The sequence below is a fragment of the Necator americanus genome, chromosome I (genome assembly GCF_031761385.1).
Source record: "Necator americanus strain Aroian chromosome I, whole genome shotgun sequence".
Classification (NCBI taxonomy): Eukaryota; Metazoa; Nematoda; class Chromadorea; order Rhabditida; family Ancylostomatidae; genus Necator; species Necator americanus.
Window position 1 is genome coordinate 22,481,206 of NC_087371.1, and position 20,338 is coordinate 22,501,543.

The 20,338-nt window shown below is 40.3% G+C and overlaps 2 protein-coding genes across 4 annotated transcripts; both read left to right on the plus strand.

The window, feature by feature from the left end:
* Window positions 1–496: 496 nt before the first annotated feature.
* Window positions 497–727, plus strand: RB195_006526 (uncharacterized protein; the record flags this gene model as incomplete). Its single annotated transcript, XM_064179661.1, has 1 exon — window positions 497–727. One exon carries the CDS (start codon window positions 497–499, stop codon window positions 725–727), a length of 231 nt encoding a protein of 76 aa, XP_064036599.1.
* Window positions 728–7,550: 6,823 nt separating this feature from the next.
* On the plus strand, window positions 7,551–18,316 carry RB195_006527 (uncharacterized protein; the record flags this gene model as incomplete). Of its 3 annotated transcripts, XM_064179664.1 has the most annotated exons (13): window positions 7,551–7,605; window positions 7,666–7,739; window positions 8,145–8,333; window positions 10,940–11,075; window positions 11,507–11,662; window positions 11,725–11,909; window positions 12,183–12,290; window positions 13,731–13,996; window positions 14,926–15,070; window positions 15,207–15,298; window positions 15,934–16,072; window positions 18,062–18,225; window positions 18,286–18,316. In XM_064179664.1, the coding sequence occupies 13 exons, from the start codon at window positions 7,551–7,553 to the stop codon at window positions 18,314–18,316; spliced, it is 1,740 nt and encodes a 579-aa protein (XP_064036600.1). The 3 variants fall into 3 exon arrangements, with proteins under 3 accessions (XP_064036600.1, XP_064036601.1, XP_064036602.1); XM_064179663.1 differs by lacking the exon at window positions 8,145–8,333; XM_064179662.1 differs by lacking the exons at window positions 8,145–8,333; window positions 18,286–18,316 and having other exon boundaries at window positions 7,551–7,739; window positions 14,992–15,070; window positions 18,062–18,229.
* Window positions 18,317–20,338: the final 2,022 nt, after the last annotated feature.

Sequence of the window (20,338 nt, forward strand, 5' to 3'; positions counted from 1 at the left end):
ACTGATTTTTGCCTTCTGGATATTAAATTTCTAAGGGTATAAAATAATAGAAACTCTAACTATTTAAAGAACAATGATCTTTTTTTTGTAAAGCAGAAAGACATCTTTCAAACAGTGTAAAAATCATAACCAAAGAGCAAGCAAATTATCACAAAATAAGATATAATATAGAAATCTGCCAACTTATCTCGCAACCTAATTCATAAGAAAAAAATTTGACAGAAATCAATCCCTTCACATTAAGGTCTTAAAGGCTCCCAAAATAGATGGAAACGCACGTTGCTATGACCGTTGAATGACATTGACTATCATATGAGAAAGAAATGAGAATTTTTATGAAGGAACAAGGTGAAAATAACGTTGAGGAGTTTCACGCGCTCTGTAGAGATGAGCCACGTGCCCCTTCATTGAGGACGAGAGTCTCATCTCGATACAAAAGTTTCGCGTTTCGCGTCGACTGTAATCGGTAGTCCTGGAGGCGACTGACGTTTGTTGAATGGCTACATCCAAGTCTTGTGGCAAGACTGCAAGTGTTGATCTCCGGATCCTCTTTGACAGCGTCGAAAATGCCGGAATCATCAACAGTGTGAGGGCGTCACGACCGGGTATTGTCTTCGAAGTCTGTGTTTCCGCTTGCGAAGCGAGCGAACCAACGCTTGACAGTCCTGATGGTAGTGGTGTCCTCGCCCTCAAAAGTCCACTCTATGACGTGATATATACGTCATAAGGGCTAAAGGTTAATATTATCAATGGTTCCTCAATGCCTTGGTTGGCTCTAGGCCGGTTCCGAATTATGGAACGTGCAGTTACAGCTTAAAGGCATCACCCCACGAATCTGAGGTGGTGCAGATTTCAGGTGGAGTATTCGTATACGGGATGGGAGACTACGGAGAGGGAGGTGATTCCGTCCATTTCTTGCTAATTGCCGTAAAAAACGGCCCGGAAGATGCGGCGTCGCACAAGACTGGCGCGCTCCAATCGAACCTCTTGTGCAAAATGGTGCGCCAAAACGAATGAAGCCGTATTTTTCTGGCCGTTTTTTACGGCGATTAGGAAGAAATGGACGGAATCACCCCCTCCCCCCCTCCGTAGTCTCCCATCCTGTATACGAATACTCCACCTGAAATCTGCACTACCTCAGATTCGTGGGGTAATGCCTTTAACATTTTGTGTTATTGCTGCTAGGCACCATTACCAAGAAATAACCACGATAACCATGACCAAGAAATATGCCTTATGTTGGTCAGAAATACACCACACACCTTTATATGGTTCCAATTTTATAGTTGAATAGAATAAACAGCCGATCATCATTCCTTTTCGAAGAACACTTCCAGAGCATCCTACATATTAGAAGTCTGTTGTTGAAATTTCTTCAACCAAAGTTCAAACTAAAAAAAAAAATTAGGAAGATTCAGGAAGAGAAGTAAATCTTTGACCAACCCAAAATTTACCTTTGCAGAGGTGATAGAGACTTGATTTTTTGAATGACTCACTCACTGAAATTCGCTCTAATTATTGTGAGCATTCGTAATCAATCATGCGTGTACGTGCGTTTTCCCGTCACGAAACAATTAGACGTGCGGTGGGTCGCGAAATCTCACGTGACCAACTGATAATTCATTTTCTGGCGACAACGTTAGCTCATCAACCGATTAAAACAGCTGTTCCATGTGGAAATTCTATCTGAATCGATTCCAATTCTCCAGTCTAGAGCCGAAAACATTCAAAACCGTCACACTACAAAATTCTTTCTTCAAACATTACTTCTTGAAATAAAATAGCATCGAGTTAAAAAAAGAGGCTAACGACAGTTTGTACAATTTTATTGGAACTATGTTTTCGGGAAATTTGTGAAATAATCACTTTGCGGATTTCTACGCTTGGCATGAGAGCTAATGGGTTGTTCTCTCTTCGCCTTTATTTGGCGCGTTATTCCATTCTGTTGATTGATATTCTTTTATTTTGTAGCATCTCTCTTCTTACTAACGTTATGATTTTAGGATTAAATCCATACTTTTTACGAATGTCATATGCACTAACCAGGTGAACAAAAGGCCTTTGAAATGTGTACGGTGGTGTCACTGACAAAATCATCGAAATTTTCTTTGTGTAGCGCTCGGCATGCTGTTTGTTATGAAATATCACTTACATTTAAGCTGCTACCTAACGCAAATGCGGAATGTTCCGTTCATCTAAAGTAGCTATAAGATTCTTCACTTCGTGGCCCACCACCGAGAAAAGGTGATTCTTGTGGATTATGAAGAAGAAAAATCTAAAATCATTCAACTTTGGTGCAAATTTCCAGGGGTTCTTGAAAAAATAATCTCACATTTTTTTAGGTCACTCCTTAAAATTTCGGCATATCTTTTTGAGAGCAGAACCCTGTATAAGTCTAACAGAATAGCTCCAAATAGCTAATATGCTTTAAGACTCCGTTCTACAACACAACCTCAAAAAAAGTTTCGATACTAGTGCTACTGTTAGGATAGTTGATTTCCTTCAATAATTTCCCAAGAATTTATTGCTCAACGTTAAGCAAATCACCATCGAACATCCGTACAATTTTGCTTCCTTCATCAAATGAAATTATTCCATAATAATACTTTGGTCAGTTTTTTTTGGTTTTTGATACTTTGAGCCACCAACTTTACGAAGTTCCTAACCTGGCAAACTTTACGCAGCCACTTTGTTATAAACTTCAAACGAGTTTCCTTCATCCAATAGTTTGCACAACCTTTGAGAAAGTTAAGGTCCATTGCATTGGGGCCCGCAAGATGTTTCTCGGTTTCTTTGCATTACTACATAAAAGATCCTCTTTCTCTGTTGACTGTTCAAGCCAATCTCAAACTATGCGGTGCATATGTTAATGGGACCAAAAACGCATAACCCGAAATTCAGTCAGAGTTAGAACTCCTGATCTCCGTTATTCACTCCTCCTGGTCTCCGTTGCATTGAGTTGTAGATCATCACCACCATTTGCAGACGTATTCGTTGTGGATCACTCCCCCGACCTTACAAGAATTTCTGAGAAAGAAACTGTAACTTAGATGTGTGTCGTAACACAGCCATCCGAACATTGTTGACAATAGAACTTCGATTCTGCTCATAGATTGTTTGATTCACTATGGTGGAAAAAATAACTACATCATCTAACTACATCGGATTCAGTGGACCATATTCAATTTATTTCAGTTTAGCTTTCCACTGTTGTAAAATCTATTACTCATCGAATGACACAACCTTTTGATTTCTTTCATAAAACAGCACTTTCCAAAGTACAAAATACAATTGTCATTTGTTAAGTGCTCGTCTTTCAGTTGTTAGAAGTGCTAAATTATTTCCACAAGTGTAATGTAATGATATCCTCAAAGTGCAGAGTTGGTAAACAATAGCCCAACAACAAAACTGGAAGGAACAGGGGTAACTGGATTTATGTTTTCTTGCTGTGCCAACAAAGTTTTGGTGAAACTTCACTAACCTCGTCTTTATCAGAGGCCTGAAAAAGTATAGAGGTTTGTGACGCTACAGATATACCATCAAACTCCTCTCTCCTTGCCTAGCCTCGATATCGTTCTAAGTACACCACGCAAGCACACAAAAAAGGAAAATAAACTGACCAATCTCACCGACTAGCGGGGTTGGTGAACTACCACGTTCATACGAATTTACCCAAGGCGAATGAGATCTAAACGAAAAACGATAAAACGAAACGATCTAATCGAAGCGACATAAAGTCATTATTAATAAATAGGAACCAATTTTTGTTATTCATGGATGTATTCCTGACGGAAATGCAGGTTGTTTTTGATACCTTCCTAGTAGATATGTCTTTCTTGCGAGCTAATATCGTACACTTTACTTCAAACCCATTTCTGTCATCTTTCTCTTTTTTGTGCCGGTTCCATCGAACCTTTCCCCAGTACAAATGGCGATACACGCTTAGCACTCTATCTGGTAGATGTCCGATTCACTGCCTATTGTGATGTCCTTTGCGAAACAACCGTTGGTTCAATAGTTGCGAAGATCGGAATCTTCAGCAACAAAACACCATCCTGTGCAAAAGAGCCCGGTGTAGGGCAACAGTCAAAGAGTAAGAGATAAAAGGATGCGCCGGAGACTTTTTCACGTGGAGTCCCCGCTGTTTTATCGGCCCTTCGAGATTGGGTGCTGAGTTTCGATCATAACCTTTTGAGCTAGTTATACTTATAGCCAGTCTTTGTGACGCTTCCTATTATCTATCTCATGTGCACATGGCTATGAATGCTCTGAGCACACCGCAGGTAGTTGTTTTTTGTGCCATTATGATGTCTTGAAGATGCGTTTATTAGCATATTTTTCGAGCTTTCTTTGCGACTCCATTTCATACTAGCAATACCATTGTATAGCTCTATTTGAACATTCAAATAGGGCAACCAAACATCGCTTGGTTGTCCTCGTGTAAGTTTTATGTACTGCGATCGTTCATTTCAAAATTCTAAAGCATTCATCCATTTCGGATTGCGTTGATATTACAATAAAGCAATTATCGATGTAACGGTAGTACATGTGTTCCATTATTGGTTGTTTCATTCTCTTGACAAAGCAGTCAGCAGGAAGTGATGCAATCCTTTGACCCTTAGCAAGTCCTCTGATTTGAGAGTAGTATTTTCCTTACTATTTGAAAATGTTGAGGGCATTGTTGCTGTTTGCTCAAAACAAAAGTTTCTATACTACGTCCTATGTCTATCTGCGATATTAAATAACGCTTGTAATGCCGGTTTGTTTTGAACCTTGTCCATAAAGATTCACGTCAAATAACTTCATGACACAATTTCTTCCGAATTTGATATTTTTGAGACGTTCAGAAAATTGAAGAGAAATTCTCGATAAATGAGAGGACAGATTTGATAGTACTTGACTTACAAATCTATTTGGAAACAAAGGGATATGATCTGTTGATTCTCCTACACAATTATTATTATTGGCGTTACTTTATATGTCTCCGCTGTCATTGATCGTAGGTCGTTACTTGAAAACTTATGCATTTTAATCAGGCTGTAAAAGACGGAACAGCTCGGTGTTTCTTATTTTCAGCTACTGGGGAGCCTTTTATCAATCCCAGGAGCTTTACCGACGCTCATCCAGACATTGTTCCAACTTTTATATCATGCACTTGAATCTTTTTCTGAAATTTAGCGATAAATAGTATTGTCTAATTATTTAATGCCGTTCCGTTACTTCTCAGTTTAGTGTTTTTCGCAAAAGATGTAATCTTCTTACGGAAAAAAATCATTATCAGGATTTCTAGTAAATGATTCATATAATAAGGAAAAAGGAACTGTTCGGGTTTTTACAAGTGATTTCTGTGGCTCATACGGAAAGCATATGAACAAGGATAGTTCTATGGACAAAAGCTGCTTTTCGCGGCTAACGCTTCGCTTCATCCAATTTCGCCAAGATATAAAACATACGCTATTGTCCTTTAACCTCTCCCACATCAGCTACGCAGTTGTTTCTTTTGGTTCAATGCTTTCAGCATCAGTTACTTTCTTTCAAAGTGTTATTGGATATGTGAGAGTAGCGCCAAGGTTCCGGGTAAAAGGTTCCGGCTCCGTCTGTCCAAATCCAACCGAACTTTTCATCTCTCCAGCATCCAATAGTTGGCACCAATCTTATTGGGAAGATAAGAACAACAACCCCATACGGTCTTTTGGTTTGGCATTTGGTCATCATTTGGTCCACGGCAGCACAGTTCACATACGCTTTCTCAAAACTTCTCGATAACTACGGCAATTGAAATTCATCATAGCTCTTGTCTATTCTCCATGTTCTGGAGTTTTTACCGTGGCATTACGCAATAGTACAATCATTATGGCTACAATAACTGTTTCGGAGAAAAGTTGAGTGATTACTTACTATCACTCTCTTGAAAAGCTGGTGGTTTATTGACAACAATAACCTTTAATCAACAGCTGACAGCATCATCTTAGGTCCCCGTTTAGACCACCTCGCTGGTCACGTGTAGTTCCTTTTCATCGTTCCTCGTTCACACATCGGTGTGATTAATGCTAGCTTCGAGTTTGTGACATATTTGCATCACAGTTTACTACACAGTTTACTTTTAATGAGACCACAGTTTACTTTATTTTCTGTGTCACTTGATTCTTCTTCTGTAAAATCTCACAAATTACTATCTTCTCAGTTCTTTTCTTTTGTTGATGAGTTCAAACTCAGTTTCCTTTGTCTTTAGGTTTCATTTTTTTTTGAAAATGCGTTGTTGAAAATTTACACATAACGCAGATATACTGTTAAAACGCTGCCCCTCTTTGAATTTATCTTGCGGGAATCGGTCTATTTTCCAAGGAAAGGACTACTTATTTTATGTGAAGTACAACTCCCGAGATAAGCACTCGTTCTATTTCATTATACGATTTTAAAGACGTTGATCATTGTAATTATCGTTCCGTCATGATTTCTCTTATTTCCACTGTTTGATCGAAAGTCGATTACCAAAAAAAAAGAGTAAAATAAACCAGAAATAAACCTGGGAAGAAACGACGTCCCAGTTCATGGTTTTTTCTACTCGCTCCATGAAGAAATAATACAAGTAGAAATACAAAAAATACGAAGTAACATTCGATGAAAATATGTCGAGAAATCTCGAAAAGTTAATAGAATTCCAGTACAGAACTGTTAACCACTTGTTTGACTCAAAAAATTCAGCATCTGTAAGTTTTTTCAATTCGAGTTTTCAAAAAAATTGTGATCAAATCGAAAATTCTTCAAAAGCTCATTCGAAAAGTGTTTTCCGTTGCGGGATACGATGCCAATTATTTCATCCTTTACTCTGTAATGACGTTCAGCAATCTTAACCAGTTTAATCAATGTAACTAAGCAGCATAAAGGTGACTTACTAATTCTTGCAATAGACAACCATCTTGTAAAGTACAAATGGCGCTACGGTCAGCTATTAGATATACCTTCGATCTTTGAAATATGTCACTGCCCAAATTCCCAGCGGTGGATCTTCGGCTGCATATTCAGAAGGTCGCCTACATGATCGCAATGTCGTTTTAATTCCCCTTAAATGCTTCTTTACTATTAGTCCTATTATTTTTTTCGTCCGTTGTCATCTCCCTTCGATCATTATGAAAATGCGAGTGCGTAGTTAATTAGGTTTTTGTTGATTTTATTTGTTTTTTTTATTAAAAAAATGTAATGCAATGGAGTTGTGTGGCTGCAGCGCAGTGGTAAAAGGCAAACGTTCTAAACCTTCGTGTACCAACCAAGCAATTCATTCTTACGGTGTCAATAGACTGGTGCCGGATTTGTTTGGGAGGACAGGGACTTTGATTTGAAGCATCGGCTCTCACCTAAAAGTCACTGTGCAGGCCGTACTTGCGTTTACAAACCTCTGCGATTCTCAATCGTAGTCGAACAAATTGTACATACAACCTACATAACAACTTTAATTTCTTACGTAGCGACTTTTCTATCGCTCTATACAATAATCGCTTACTGAAGATTAAAAAACATTTTTTTTCATCTCATTTCCGATATTTTAGGGAATGGAACCTTGCAAGCCGCCTTGCTTGTTGCTGCCAACGGTATGCGTGAATGGAGGTAAGAAATCGACCTCACCTGATGAACAACCATCCACATCAGCCCCTTCCTGCTCAACAGAACGTTCCTCAACAAATCCAACTGGTCCTCTTCCGTTATCTCCACCAGCAACGTTCGAAATAGTATCGCCTAAGGTGAGTAGATAGATAACTAAAAAATACTTTCCACTAATATGTTGCTGGTGTACTACTTCAATGCTGTCTCTGAAGGTGATTTCTCACTTTTACAGAAACCATTCTTCGGAGAGATGTTTTAGAAAATTCTAAGAAGTTGAAGAAAAATTTAGATATGTAGGAAAATTTGCTTTGAGGTTAGGCGTTGCACTATTTTACGGAAACTTTTACAAAATAAAGACGGTGTAATTCCATTGGGTGAACGATCTACAAAGTCATGCGTTTCATACTGTTCATTTATTACCTTTTTGTCTTATTCGCCCTGAATTTTTGTTCTTCAACAAAAATTCGAAACGTATTTAGTGTCGTGGTTAGCATAGTTACTGTAGGTCTTTTTGCGATTTTCGTTGATGGTTTTTTGTGGAGGGCGTTGGCGCTACGTGGTGTTGGTGTGGAGCGGTCGTGGGGTTATCACCATCGCCGTCGCCGCCGCCGCCAACAACGACAACGGCTTCCGCTTCGCTTATCACCCCTCCACCCCACCCGAGTCTCTATCCTATCCGAGCACACACTTTTCATCACTTTTCATCTCCTACCGTGCATCCTATGACTGATGTGAGTTTCTGATTTTAATGCTATGATCTCTACCCGTTTCGCAGTCTGTCATGCAACAAGGTTTGTAGATATGAGGCTCGATTTGAGTTGGCACGAGCACGGCAAAATTAAAACATTGAAAGCTTTCCAATATTACTCCCTATCTAAATGTAGGAATTAGTTTTTATGAAATGATGTCCTTCACCTAAAAACCTCTTCCAGTGGTCTCTTTTTTCGAGAGCTATTGAGATTTTCATTGAAGCCCAAATAGAACTGAAACCGGCAAAACGTGACCGCAATTTCTGCTTTTGAACATTTCTTTGTAAATTCTATTAGGAGAACTGTTTTAGTTTAAAATCCGAACATGCTGCTGTTTTCATCATTTTTGCTTGATAATCGCACAATTTTTAACTTGAGGCGCCGTTGTGCCTGTCTATACAAAGAGCAATCGCTGACTGAAATTAGAACTGCTATTTTCAGGATAAACTCTTCTGTATATAGTGTGTTGTTTTAACGAACGTGTTGAAAGTTTTTTTTAAAGATTCCTTTTGATCTTATATATAATAGTAATTATATAAAATATTCCCGTTCTATTAGTGAACCAATCACTACTAATTTACTACTTTCGACAGTAAACTCCATAAACGCACACATTTTTATGAATTCACATGGAAAGAACTTGAACGTCTTAACTAACTTCCTTGAATCTCTTCCTTCGTTCCTTTCTTTTCAATTCGTCTGTTTCTCTTTCTTTTCTTTTTCATTTCATAGAAGGGAATTCCTTATGAACAACTGAATCCCTCAGATGCTCGATAGTCGACATTGGCCCTAGGAAAGATGCCAGCACTGAGATATGTGGTTGCATGTACCCTTCTTGACTCATGCTATAACACCATTATCAGTCGTCTCTGATTTATCTTCAATACTCGAGACAATGACGTTTTGGCGCCAGACTTCCAGACCATTCGAACAACCATCGCTTTTTTAAGTGAACTGAATGATAATCAAAGAGAATCACAGAAATTTTCATATAAGATACTAATAATACCTGTAGTATCCTTGAAGATGTGCAGCTTAAAATGTTTATATGTAAAAAGTATGTGAATTTGAGAAAACATCAACAACACCTACATCTTCTCTTCATGGCGCTCCCTAAACCCGAGTAGAACAATGGTCCGTCGGTTCCTCTCAACGATGAATCCCTAAGTTGGTCGAACCCCTATTGGTCAATTTCCTTGTTTCCATTCGCTGCACAACGTTTTCAGGGTTGGGTCCAGTGGGTTGTGTTTGCTGGATGAAAATGAGAAGCATTTTGCATGTAGTGCCCATCGAGACAGTCAGACATCCAGCAATTCCCTCAATGGAGTAGAGAAAATGTTTTTTATAATAATTAAAATTAATTGCTACTTTTATTACGTTTGTGAATTATAACTCCAATCGGCATTGTTCAACCTTTACAAAAGTGTTTTTGTGTGGTGTGGTATCATTGATAGGACAAAGGGTAAAAAGATACAGTGAACAGCGCTGATCAATCCCTTTGTGGATGCGCCTTCAATCGACTTGAATCCAGTGTTGTTTAAGGTTGATGATGAATGCATGTGCAGCCCATACAATGACTTACGAAGGCTATCCGATCAAATCAGTGTTTCGATCCTCTCAAACAACTCTGTCACCAATTTGTCGACCCGGGGGATGAGGGGGTTGGCTGGCACTAAGGCGGTTTCGAACCAAAGGTCTAGAATTACAGTCAAACATTCTACCAATTGCGCTACACTCACCCTACTGATATGATATTTTTGACATTTACAGTTACAAATTTCTCCTTTTTAGATTCAAACCTTAATAGATGTCTCGACAAATTAATTTTACTGGAGAATGATATCAGAAAAAGTTGTCACTGGCCCTTGCTACCACTGAAAACTTTTTTAAAATTGGCTGAATTTGGTAGAAGGAAATGTCTTCTGTTCATGTACTTTTATTTCCACTGTATAAATTACTTATAAAGGATTAGATTTATAAGATTAATCCAAGCATTCCAGTGTACATATGCGAAAACTCACCTGAAAAGTCACTTAACCCTTCTCTCAAAATTAGGAAAATCTCCTTCTGAATGCTGCCTTCATGCGAATTAGCGACAGGTTCGAAAATGATTTTGATGTCTCACGGACTGAAAGTGCTTCTGAATCCCTGGTGCTTCTGATGTCTCAAATTCCTGGCTATTTAGAGAGAGCTGGACGCCGCTTTCCAGCTGCTGGTGAAGAGATCCAAACCACGGAAATTTCTCGGAAAGGTTGCCTCCTAACAAATAACCCACCAACATGATCTATAAATCTCAGAACATTTCCAGGTGGACAGAATTTCACAAAACACCACATTCACCGCACTAGATGGTTTTAAGAGATAAGAGGCAGAAAAAAGTCCGGTCCAAGGTGAAGGGCGAGAAAATATGGGTTAACGTTTGACAATAGGCAGACGAAAGCAAAAATGATAAGAATTATAGACAATTCAGTTCCAAATTTTCTCCACTTCTGCTACAAAAATCGCGAAGCATAAGAGAGCATAAGAGATCAGAGATAAGAAACTCAGAATCTCCAGATTCGAAAACAGCTCAAAGTCTCCATTTTCAGCCAAGAGTGCCGGTAACTTCAAATGCTGTCATCTTCCATCGTTGGTATGCGTACAGAGATGAACGAACGAGTAGTTCCAGCTCGGATAGTGGGGTAGCCAGCTTGCAGTTTAGCCCTCCGCATCTTCTAACCGTCGGTGAGAACCTTGTGAACGTGTTTAAAATCCAATTAAATTCATCCAAATTCGGCTTTTAAGTCCGCATTGCCGTCGAAATTCTCATTGAATTAACTATGGTCAAGTCGAAAAGTTACTGCTATCTACAGTATATTTGCACAACCAAGTTGAAATGAGTGGTCGGTAATGATAGATTGTTTCGGAATCGATTGAAATGACCGTACTTCAGCAAATGGTCGTGTAACCAGGCAATTAAAATTTTAGATGTACAAGACCGTGAGAAGCAACTGTACACACAAATTCACGTCCACAAATATCAGTGAAAGTAATGCAATCAGTACTTTGGAAAATGATGCCATATTTGTTCAGGCCGCCTTAGTGCAACCTCTTCACTAATAGGGAAATTCCCTTACAAAGTGATGAGAGTGATTTCTGAGGATTTGTTAGTTCAGGTACGTCAATGGGCTCGGCAGTTATGGCACTCTCACCTCCCGGTCTTTCTCCACTCCATGTCCAGGACTCAGCATTCTCAACTCCGACACCATCGAGCGCGACAACCAGCACTAGTCGCTTCACATTTGACCATATTCCTTATTTAAAAACCTCAGGTTTGATCTGTAGAGATGTCATCGTCCAGCGACACTAAGTCCGTGACAAATTCCTTCTGCAGATCAATTCGGGAATTCGGAGATCACAAGTGCCTTTGATCTTCCATCATCATCCGGAAAAGATCCGGAAAGATTGAAAGATATTTTGAAAACCGTACGACGACAAGAGGACGTTAAGGGACATCCAATCTTGCAGAGAAAGGAATCTGTGATCCATTCAACACGAAAATCCGAAGCAACTCCCAGTGTGAGTTTCTCGCTTTTGTTTTCCTTCCTTAATGTTCAACTCAGCGAACGCATCTTTTTTTTGTGGAATCATCAATCACAACTTCCTCTACGATTCATTACAGTTCTCTATTCTTGTCACCGTTCTCTGTATCTATCTTTGTATACCTGTTTATTCTAAGTACTCTACATGTGTTTCTGAAGTTAGGGGCTAGATTTTCTAGTCAGCCACCTCGAAAATATTTTGCGGCTGTTACAAATATAGGTATGAACATGAAAGAGGTTTATGTTATAGACTGTCGGACGAACTGAGTCTCTACCAATCCCACAGAAATACGGTCATCAGTTAAGCGTATCGGTACCAGATACTCCATTGGACAAGGCCTACAGTGGACCAGCAAGTGTAGGCAAAAATTTCTAGTCAATCTTCCAGATAGCTAGGATCTATTGTCATCTTTCCAAATAGTTATTTTCGTCGCATTCTGGAAATTCATGATCAAGCTACTTTCATTCTTTTACACTGATCGCTACTCTTAAGTTGAAAAAATAAACTCTGTCCGCTCCGTCCCTTTTCGATTTGTTGACGTTGATTTTTCAAAAGGTAAAAACCACCACTAATTTTTCGGAAGAACACAGTAATACTTAAAGGCATCACCCCACGAATCTGAGGTGGTGGGGATTTCAGGTAGAGTATTCGTATAGGGGGGAGGGTATTCCTTTTTGCCGTAAAAACGGTCCGAAGATACGGCTTCATTCGTTTTGGCGCCATTTTGTACAAGAGGTTCGATTGGAGCGCGCCAGTCTTGTGATCTTCCGGGCCGTTTTTAGTTAGCAAGAAATGGCGTCCCTCCTTTTTGTCTCCTCCCTTCGATACTCCACTAATCTACACTTAATTTTCTTTAAGTCAGTTATCTTAGTTTGCCCTCTATACCTTATATAACTTCTGAACGTTTGAATAGCCTGTTGATTATGCATTTGAAGGCAACATAAGCTGAATCTGACCTATAGAAGGAATCTGCGGAGAAATCTAGAGTTAGGATTGTAGATTGCTGGGATGGTCCCGCTCATCTCTCCCTAAAAACAAACACTGTCATGGAAGACTACCTTTTTGGAGGCGATTTCACTTGCAGAGCGCCACCCATGTGCACGCGCCGCATGCACTTGTGAGCGATCGAAGATCAAAGAGGTCTTCTCATCCTATTTAAGTAAAACCAATGAATAGCCTCCTGATGGGACCAGCACGTGTACATAGAATAGTGTTCTAACGTTCCTTGTTGGAACTAAAGCAATCCCCACGCCGTTTTTTGGGACGATTCGGGAGAGAGGAACCACCCATGATGTCGTAATCTACAACTCCATCTCTAGCATTTCCTGCGGATTCGCTCACCATGTCAGATTCGTAGCATGCTTCCTTTAATGAGAAACGCTGAGAACTAACTCACTGATTTGCGCCTTATTATTGATTCTATCATTTTCGTCTGCTGCAAAGATGTCTTGAGCTGCATCGGCAGCTCTTAGTTTTTGACTGATGATGAAAAGAAGGGAATATTGAAAACGCTTATCCTTTTCTATTTGACGCTCCTTCATTTAAAAAAATCCTTCACTGAAAAACTTCTGGAACCTGACTACAACTGAAGTCCATACAAACCACTAACAAAGTAATGGAGGTGAAGAAGTTTCCGATTATTTTTTGCATTTTGTCAAAAATGAAGATGAAATAAAGAACATATTACTTGGAAAAACGAATAGATCTTAATCTTTATACTAATCGTTGCAAATTTCACTCTGGCTCTTGCTTACTTTGTTACTTTGTACTGTCGTTTTCCTCCAGTTCTGCTTTCAGTTCCTTCTTTTCACCTCTTCCGGACATTCGCTCGTATCGCCATCACTGTCCAGCCCACTGTCATCCTCAGAATCCTATCGATTGACGGCATCGCCATCCTACATTGGCTTGTCGCCTACTCCACGAACGGACTGCAACTCGACTTCTGAAGTCCAAAAATCTCCAGCTTCCTTATCATCGGAATGCGCCGGTGATGACGACGATAAGAAACAGTACTACTGCAATATTTGTAAGAAAGACTTCAAACGCCCTGATATATTGTCTCGGTGCGTTTATGATGTGTTAGGGAAACATGCTTTCTGCTGCTTGTATTTTTGTTTTAAAATTATTTTGAGCAAAGATTTCTCGAACTGACCCAATTTTATTAGCCATGGAGAATATTCCTAGAAAGAAAATGTTCAAGACACGTTGACATTTTTTGGTTCTGCAAAGCATTCAAGCGACTCGTGGTGATAACCGTGGCCCACCTACCCTTCTTATCGCATTATCATTTCTATCACGCGACTTCCGAGGGAGGCATTCTCCTCCTTCATAATTAATGAACACACGGATTAAAGGGATCATCCTTAGCCTTGAAAAAATCTGTTGACGACGGAGTTGTGTTGTAGGTTGTTGTAGCTAGGTGGTTAGAATAAGCTTCACATCGAAATTTGGTCCTCACCAGTTAGGAGTGATGTTGATGTCACGAATGTTGCAGAATACGACACGGTCTTTCCTCCGCAGTTGAAAATCAGATCGTATTCAGCGATGGGAACTTTTCTTTTAAATAAAACGACGTAGATTTGGATTATTTTACTATTCGACCTTGACGTCGACAATTATACTCGAAATTTCTAACTGTTCGCAACCGACTGATTTCGCTTGAAAGTTGAATGATCATTTAATTCGGTCCACGTGTAGTATTTCTCTTGTTGTTTTTTGTTTTGCTTTTTTGCTTGTTTTTCATCCATAAGCAGCTTTTTTTGCAATACAAGATTGCATCTATTTCGTACTGTACAATGAAAAAGTAGCAGCAAAAAAACTTTCAACCATCATGTTCACAGCTTTGAACAGAAAAATTGCTATTAGGCCATGCAATCATTAATACATATTCACGGCAGCAAGGTTATATCAGCTGGTTTCCAGTCTTTTTGCAGCTCTGGAGTTCCATACATGTCCACGCAAAATTTGAAAGTACAATTGTGTCTGGTTCCAGGCATCTACGTCGACATACGGGTGAAAAGCCGTTTGGATGTGATGCTTGTGGGAGATATTTTTCTAGATCGGACCACCTGCGAACTCACCGACGCACGCACACCGATGAGAAACCCTATCAGTGCACAATATGCCCTTATGCAGCGGTAAGCATCGTTTTATTTCCAGCATGAATAAGTAGTCCATAAGCACTTTTATAAGGAGATCACTGAGCAATTGGAATTCTTGTATTCTGGAATATTAGAGAATAAAAGTGGTCGGCTACTGAAGTGCCGATTACAGAGACGCCGGGATGTGCTGACCAGGCACATGAGTACGCGACATCAAGCAAAGGCCGGACTTTCCGTATTCCAGAAGCACCGTGACATCCGCAGGTCTAATTTTTGGATTTGTTCTCGTAATCTTCTTGTTTGCTTGTGCCTTTGTATAATTGGGCGAGATTTCTCTCCACTTTTGGTACCATTTCTACAGTCGGGTTAAGACTAATGAAGTCTAATGCAATTGCATGAACAGCTACCTCTATTCATCTCTGTAGTTTCAACAAGCAAAGGTCCCGCCTGCCTCGCCGCGCCACTTCGTGTTCAGCCGCTTACGCAGTTGCACCGAGATTCAGGTGGCGTGGTCCGATGTTAGGATTGGGGAGACCTCTATTGCGCTAGTTTCATATGTGAAACCCGAATATGACACCAGTATATTGTAAAGTATAGACCTAACCTGAACGCAGCTTTCGTTAAGCAAATGCTTAAGTTAGTCACGCGGAGCGCTTTTGACTGGTTCCGATTTTTTTTGAAAGGCTTCTACCGATCTAACTCATATGTTTAGTTAATCTGATATCTGTTCTCAGCATATGAAGCAACCCCAGAAGCACCCTTTAAGTGCATGAAGATCCAAAAAAAATAAAAATTAGGTCTGGCTTCTTCCAACCACCCTTCATTCTGTCCCACCCGAAGACGGATCGCACCCACTCGGTTACGGATAAATTTGGAGCCGACTCCATGCATTATTTCAGATGTCTCAGCGACGGAGACCATGCACTTCTACCGTCCAGTTCACGTCCTGAACCATCCACACCGAAGCGAATTCGTCATACAACAGACATATCGCCTGTCAGAGAACAACCCGAGCAAAGGGATCGTACGATTACGGAGGTAATATCTTACTTAAATAATAGTCCATTGTCGCCTCGCATGATATCTTCCTAACCTTTCAAAAGGTTTTACCCCACTCCTTTGCTGAACATCTTTCACTTATCCATCATTTTCATTTCTGTCTTACAGAGGTATCTTTTCTACAACCAAAGAGAAGGAGTGATGAACGGAATGTTCAGAGACATTGTGCGCGTCACACAGTTAAATTGCGCTTAATAACACACACCAACTATTCGATGCTCAGGGTATGAAACCAACTATTCGATGGTTTCATACCCTGAACTTGCTAAATCGAGAAAATGTCGTGAGTTCATCGCTGCAAACGCGTTCGACCGAACTTATGGGACGCATCTGCCGTAAAGGCGGACATTAGTGCTCAATGGATGCCACAAGCGCAGTGGAGACCATGTTGATAAAAAAAATCGACGGATGTGTCCAGAGAGACATGGACGTCAGCGCACGCTTTCGCTATGCACGCATCCGGTTGAACGCATCAGCCAGAGACAGCTTGGTACCTCCGATATTCTCAGGGCACTTCCTTCTGAAAGACAACAGCTATACATGCGAAGTTTAATGGTTTGCACGAATCTATTAGAATACTTTTTTCTCTACTTATTTTGAAGTGCAAATATTACTCTGGAACCAAAGCAGGCGTTACGATAGGTATGACTGCTTGTGCGCTGATTCGGTGCCGTGCTTCTTCTCGTCACAAAAATTAATTGTGAACTGGATGCATAGCTCAAAATAAAACCTTTATGTAATCAATAACAACGCCGCAAGTGGATTTGCGACCATTCATATTAGTCCTCACAATTTAATGTAAGGAAAGATTTGCAATGTTGGTATTCTTTTTTGTCAGATGCATTTTTATCTAATTGAATGTATCTGTATCCGAGTGCAATTTCATTACGTGGCAGCCGTAAAAAAAAACCTGCTTTTTTTCCGTCCTCCTCTCTGCTAAATAGTGCACTTTCCGAACTGTATCAGCATCCTATAGCGAAAGGAACATAGTCAGGTTAAAAAAAGAAGCCCTGCGCAGTTCCTTAAGCGGTTGCGTTCCGAACGGAGCGGTTGAGCCAAAAATTGTGATCGAAGTATTACCCTCTCTAGAATCCATTCGTTTATGAAGTCTAAGTCTAACATGGCGATGACCTGCCTCGATCACAACCGCTGCTTTCTTTGAGCGACGCCGCTTACGCAACTGCACTAGGCATCAGCTTGCTCTGAGTCGACTATAGAATCCCTGCATGAACCTCCTGTAAAAGCATTAATTTAACTCTAATTCCATGATCATTTCATTGGAATGTAAAGAAATATAAAGAATAATATAAGTTGGTACAAGGTTTTATTTTTGTGGACTTGGCGCCAAATATGTTCAACCTGCTGCACGCTACGTTTCTTCGCTTTAGACAAAGCACAGAGAAGAGCGAATACAGAACAGGCAGAAAAGCAAAGCGCGTTTTGGCAAAGCATCACTTCGTGGATTTTTCTCGTGGATTTTGTTAAATCCAGATGTACAGTAAGCGTCGTGCAGTGGAAGCAGCTCTCGACCCACGCAAGGCCAAAGCCTTACCTCTAATAGATGACCTCGGTTTCCCCCCCCCATCCCATCCTCGAGAGGCTTAGGCTAGCGATGCGGTCCTCGGTGTCGTCGTCCCAAGCGTCCTTGATCGGTCCTCGGTCTGCAGGTATCCGGTGGCTAGGGTGCTCCTCGTGTGCTACAGGCATGGGCTCTCATGGGCCCAGCCGCGAGACTGCACCGCCTCTCGCGCTAGATAGCTCTGCCCCTAAAGGGAATGTTACAGTATCGATCAACTTGCGATAGAGCGCGTTATCCACATCACTTACAGTGCATGTACTTCCGATTGACCTTGGACCTAAAATTTTCCACCACACCTTGAGTTCTAAAAATGTTGAGAAGAAATTCCACTCTACAGAACCTTTTTTTCTGGGAAAGTCACTATTTCCATTATTTATTTGTCATTTCAGCAGGTTACTGCACGTGATCGACGCATCACAGAAACATTACAAGAGGGAATTCCTACTTCATTGACAGAAGTGGAGGACGATGTGATCGTTGATGTGTGTGAGTTGGAAGAGGAGGATGAGGAAGATGATGACGATGACGTCGACGACGAAGCTGACTTTGATGAGTGAATTCCGAAACATTGTTTTGTTGTAACATGATTTTTTGGTGGTTTCCTTCTTCTTAGGACTTGCATCCTGCAAATCGTTTCTCTCTGATCCTTTTCTTTCAAAGAAAAAGAACTTCAGGTGGTTACTTCAAAATTAGGTGCAGAAATTGCATTTTTAACAAGACGTTGCTTTCTCTTCTATGTGATATATTCATGAGGTTGGGATCCCTTGAAAGCCCTTACACCAAGTTTGTCAACTCAAAATTCTTGTCTTATGTGTGCATTTATGGGGCAAATTTCCTTCTTTAATCCTTTGGGCACTTGCTTCTTCAATTATAGGGACTCTGTAAAGTCTTGCATGCATTTCATATACTCATATTTTAACTAAAGAGAAAGCAGGACAGATTTATGTGAAACAGGTGACGTACAGGAAAGTCTTATTTTTACTTATTTGAACTATTGAGGAGTTTTGTGCGCGGACAAAAACAAAAATGGGGCATATTTAGAAGGCACTGTTTGTATTTACACTCATTTCTCGCTAAAATTGTCCACTTACGTTGCGTTGGGAACTCCAAGCCGGAGTCAGGAGAAGCTTTCGGGACACAAGCAGCACCAAGAGATGAATAAAGAGTTTTCCGCAGCACAGAACGCGCTGCTGACTTTGCCGGCCCACAGCGACTACCGGTTATGAGATCAACTGCAAAGAAGAGACTTGGAACCTTAACGCTTGAAAAATTGGTAGATTTTGAGCGGAACACGGATCTACTGATCCAGAAACTTCCAGCCCAACATCGCCTCATTCTTTGCCGGAGTGCGTGGATGGAGCCCGAAGCGGGGTGCAGCAATGAAACAGCAGATTTCATACCAAATTGCTGAAAATTGAGAGTTTCCTGTACATTGCGCGATCTATTTCACATAAAAATGTTTGCTCATTTCAAATTTATGAAATCTATGTACACTGCGGAAGATTTAGTAGTACACACTGGTTGATAGATATTCACGAAAAACACAAGTCGCTGCTTCCTTAAGGCACTGGTTGCCTCATGCAAAATTTCGGGAGGCAGTGCTGATTCACAATGCATCTACATGGCATATTTGTTTTCTTCAAGAAAAAAAAACTGCCTCATTGCTTAGGGTTTCTTTGTGGATGTTGTCGATTCGCTGTGTACCGCAAATTCATATCATTTCGTCTATCCTGTTCGTCTAGTCTAAAGTGGGTGATTTCTTCCTTTCTTTCCCACGATCTCTGTCGTTCCAGTGCCTCTTCGTCGAATGTCGCACCATTCTCAACCTTGGAGGTCCGATTCAATTAGATTCCGGTGCCTAAACGTGGCAATACCTTAGAAAATATGAAATTATAGCTAGAAAAAAACCATAAAAACCATGAATTGGTCCGACATTCGACGTTACTTCTGGACATCTCAATTCAACCTTAGCAATATGAGACGACATTCTGTAAAACTAGTCGGTTATCGCTAGCATATGGAAACATTTCCCTTCATATATTTCTATATCGTCTTTTAGCAATTTGGATACGACGAGTACTTTCACGTGTATGTTGTGTAGTTCCGGTGAAATTCAGATTCTTCATATATTTATGGAAATTATATTTAATTATTATGAATGAAATAAATTGTGGCGTCTTGGAAAGAAGTGTTAATAAATTACCTCGCCAGGTTCACAAAGTGTTCGGGATCGCATGTACATCTTAAAAAGTATCACAAAAGCTAATTTTTTGAAAGCATTGCTTTTGTTTATACAATTCGTCCCTCAAAGATTGTTTTCATGCGAAATACAGTGCTTAGTTCACAAAATATTCGTACTCCTTCTCTGCTCAAATAGTTGCCTCCACAACGATTCGCCTTTCTCAACTGGAAGTGATAGGAGGAACGTCGAACTGCTAGCAGAGAACTGAACGGGAGTTCGTTTTCTGTTGGGATTTTCTCTTCCTTCCTTTATGACAAAATAAGTCGCTAGGTAGAATCTCCGGCCCATATCTGTTGATGACTACTTAGGTTTGAGTGTAAGCACTCTATGACAAATCTGAAACAGAGTGGAAATCTGCTCAATTTCCTATCGACTTTATTGAAGCAGACCGCAGATTTAGCTCTGCCTTCGCAGCTATCGGATA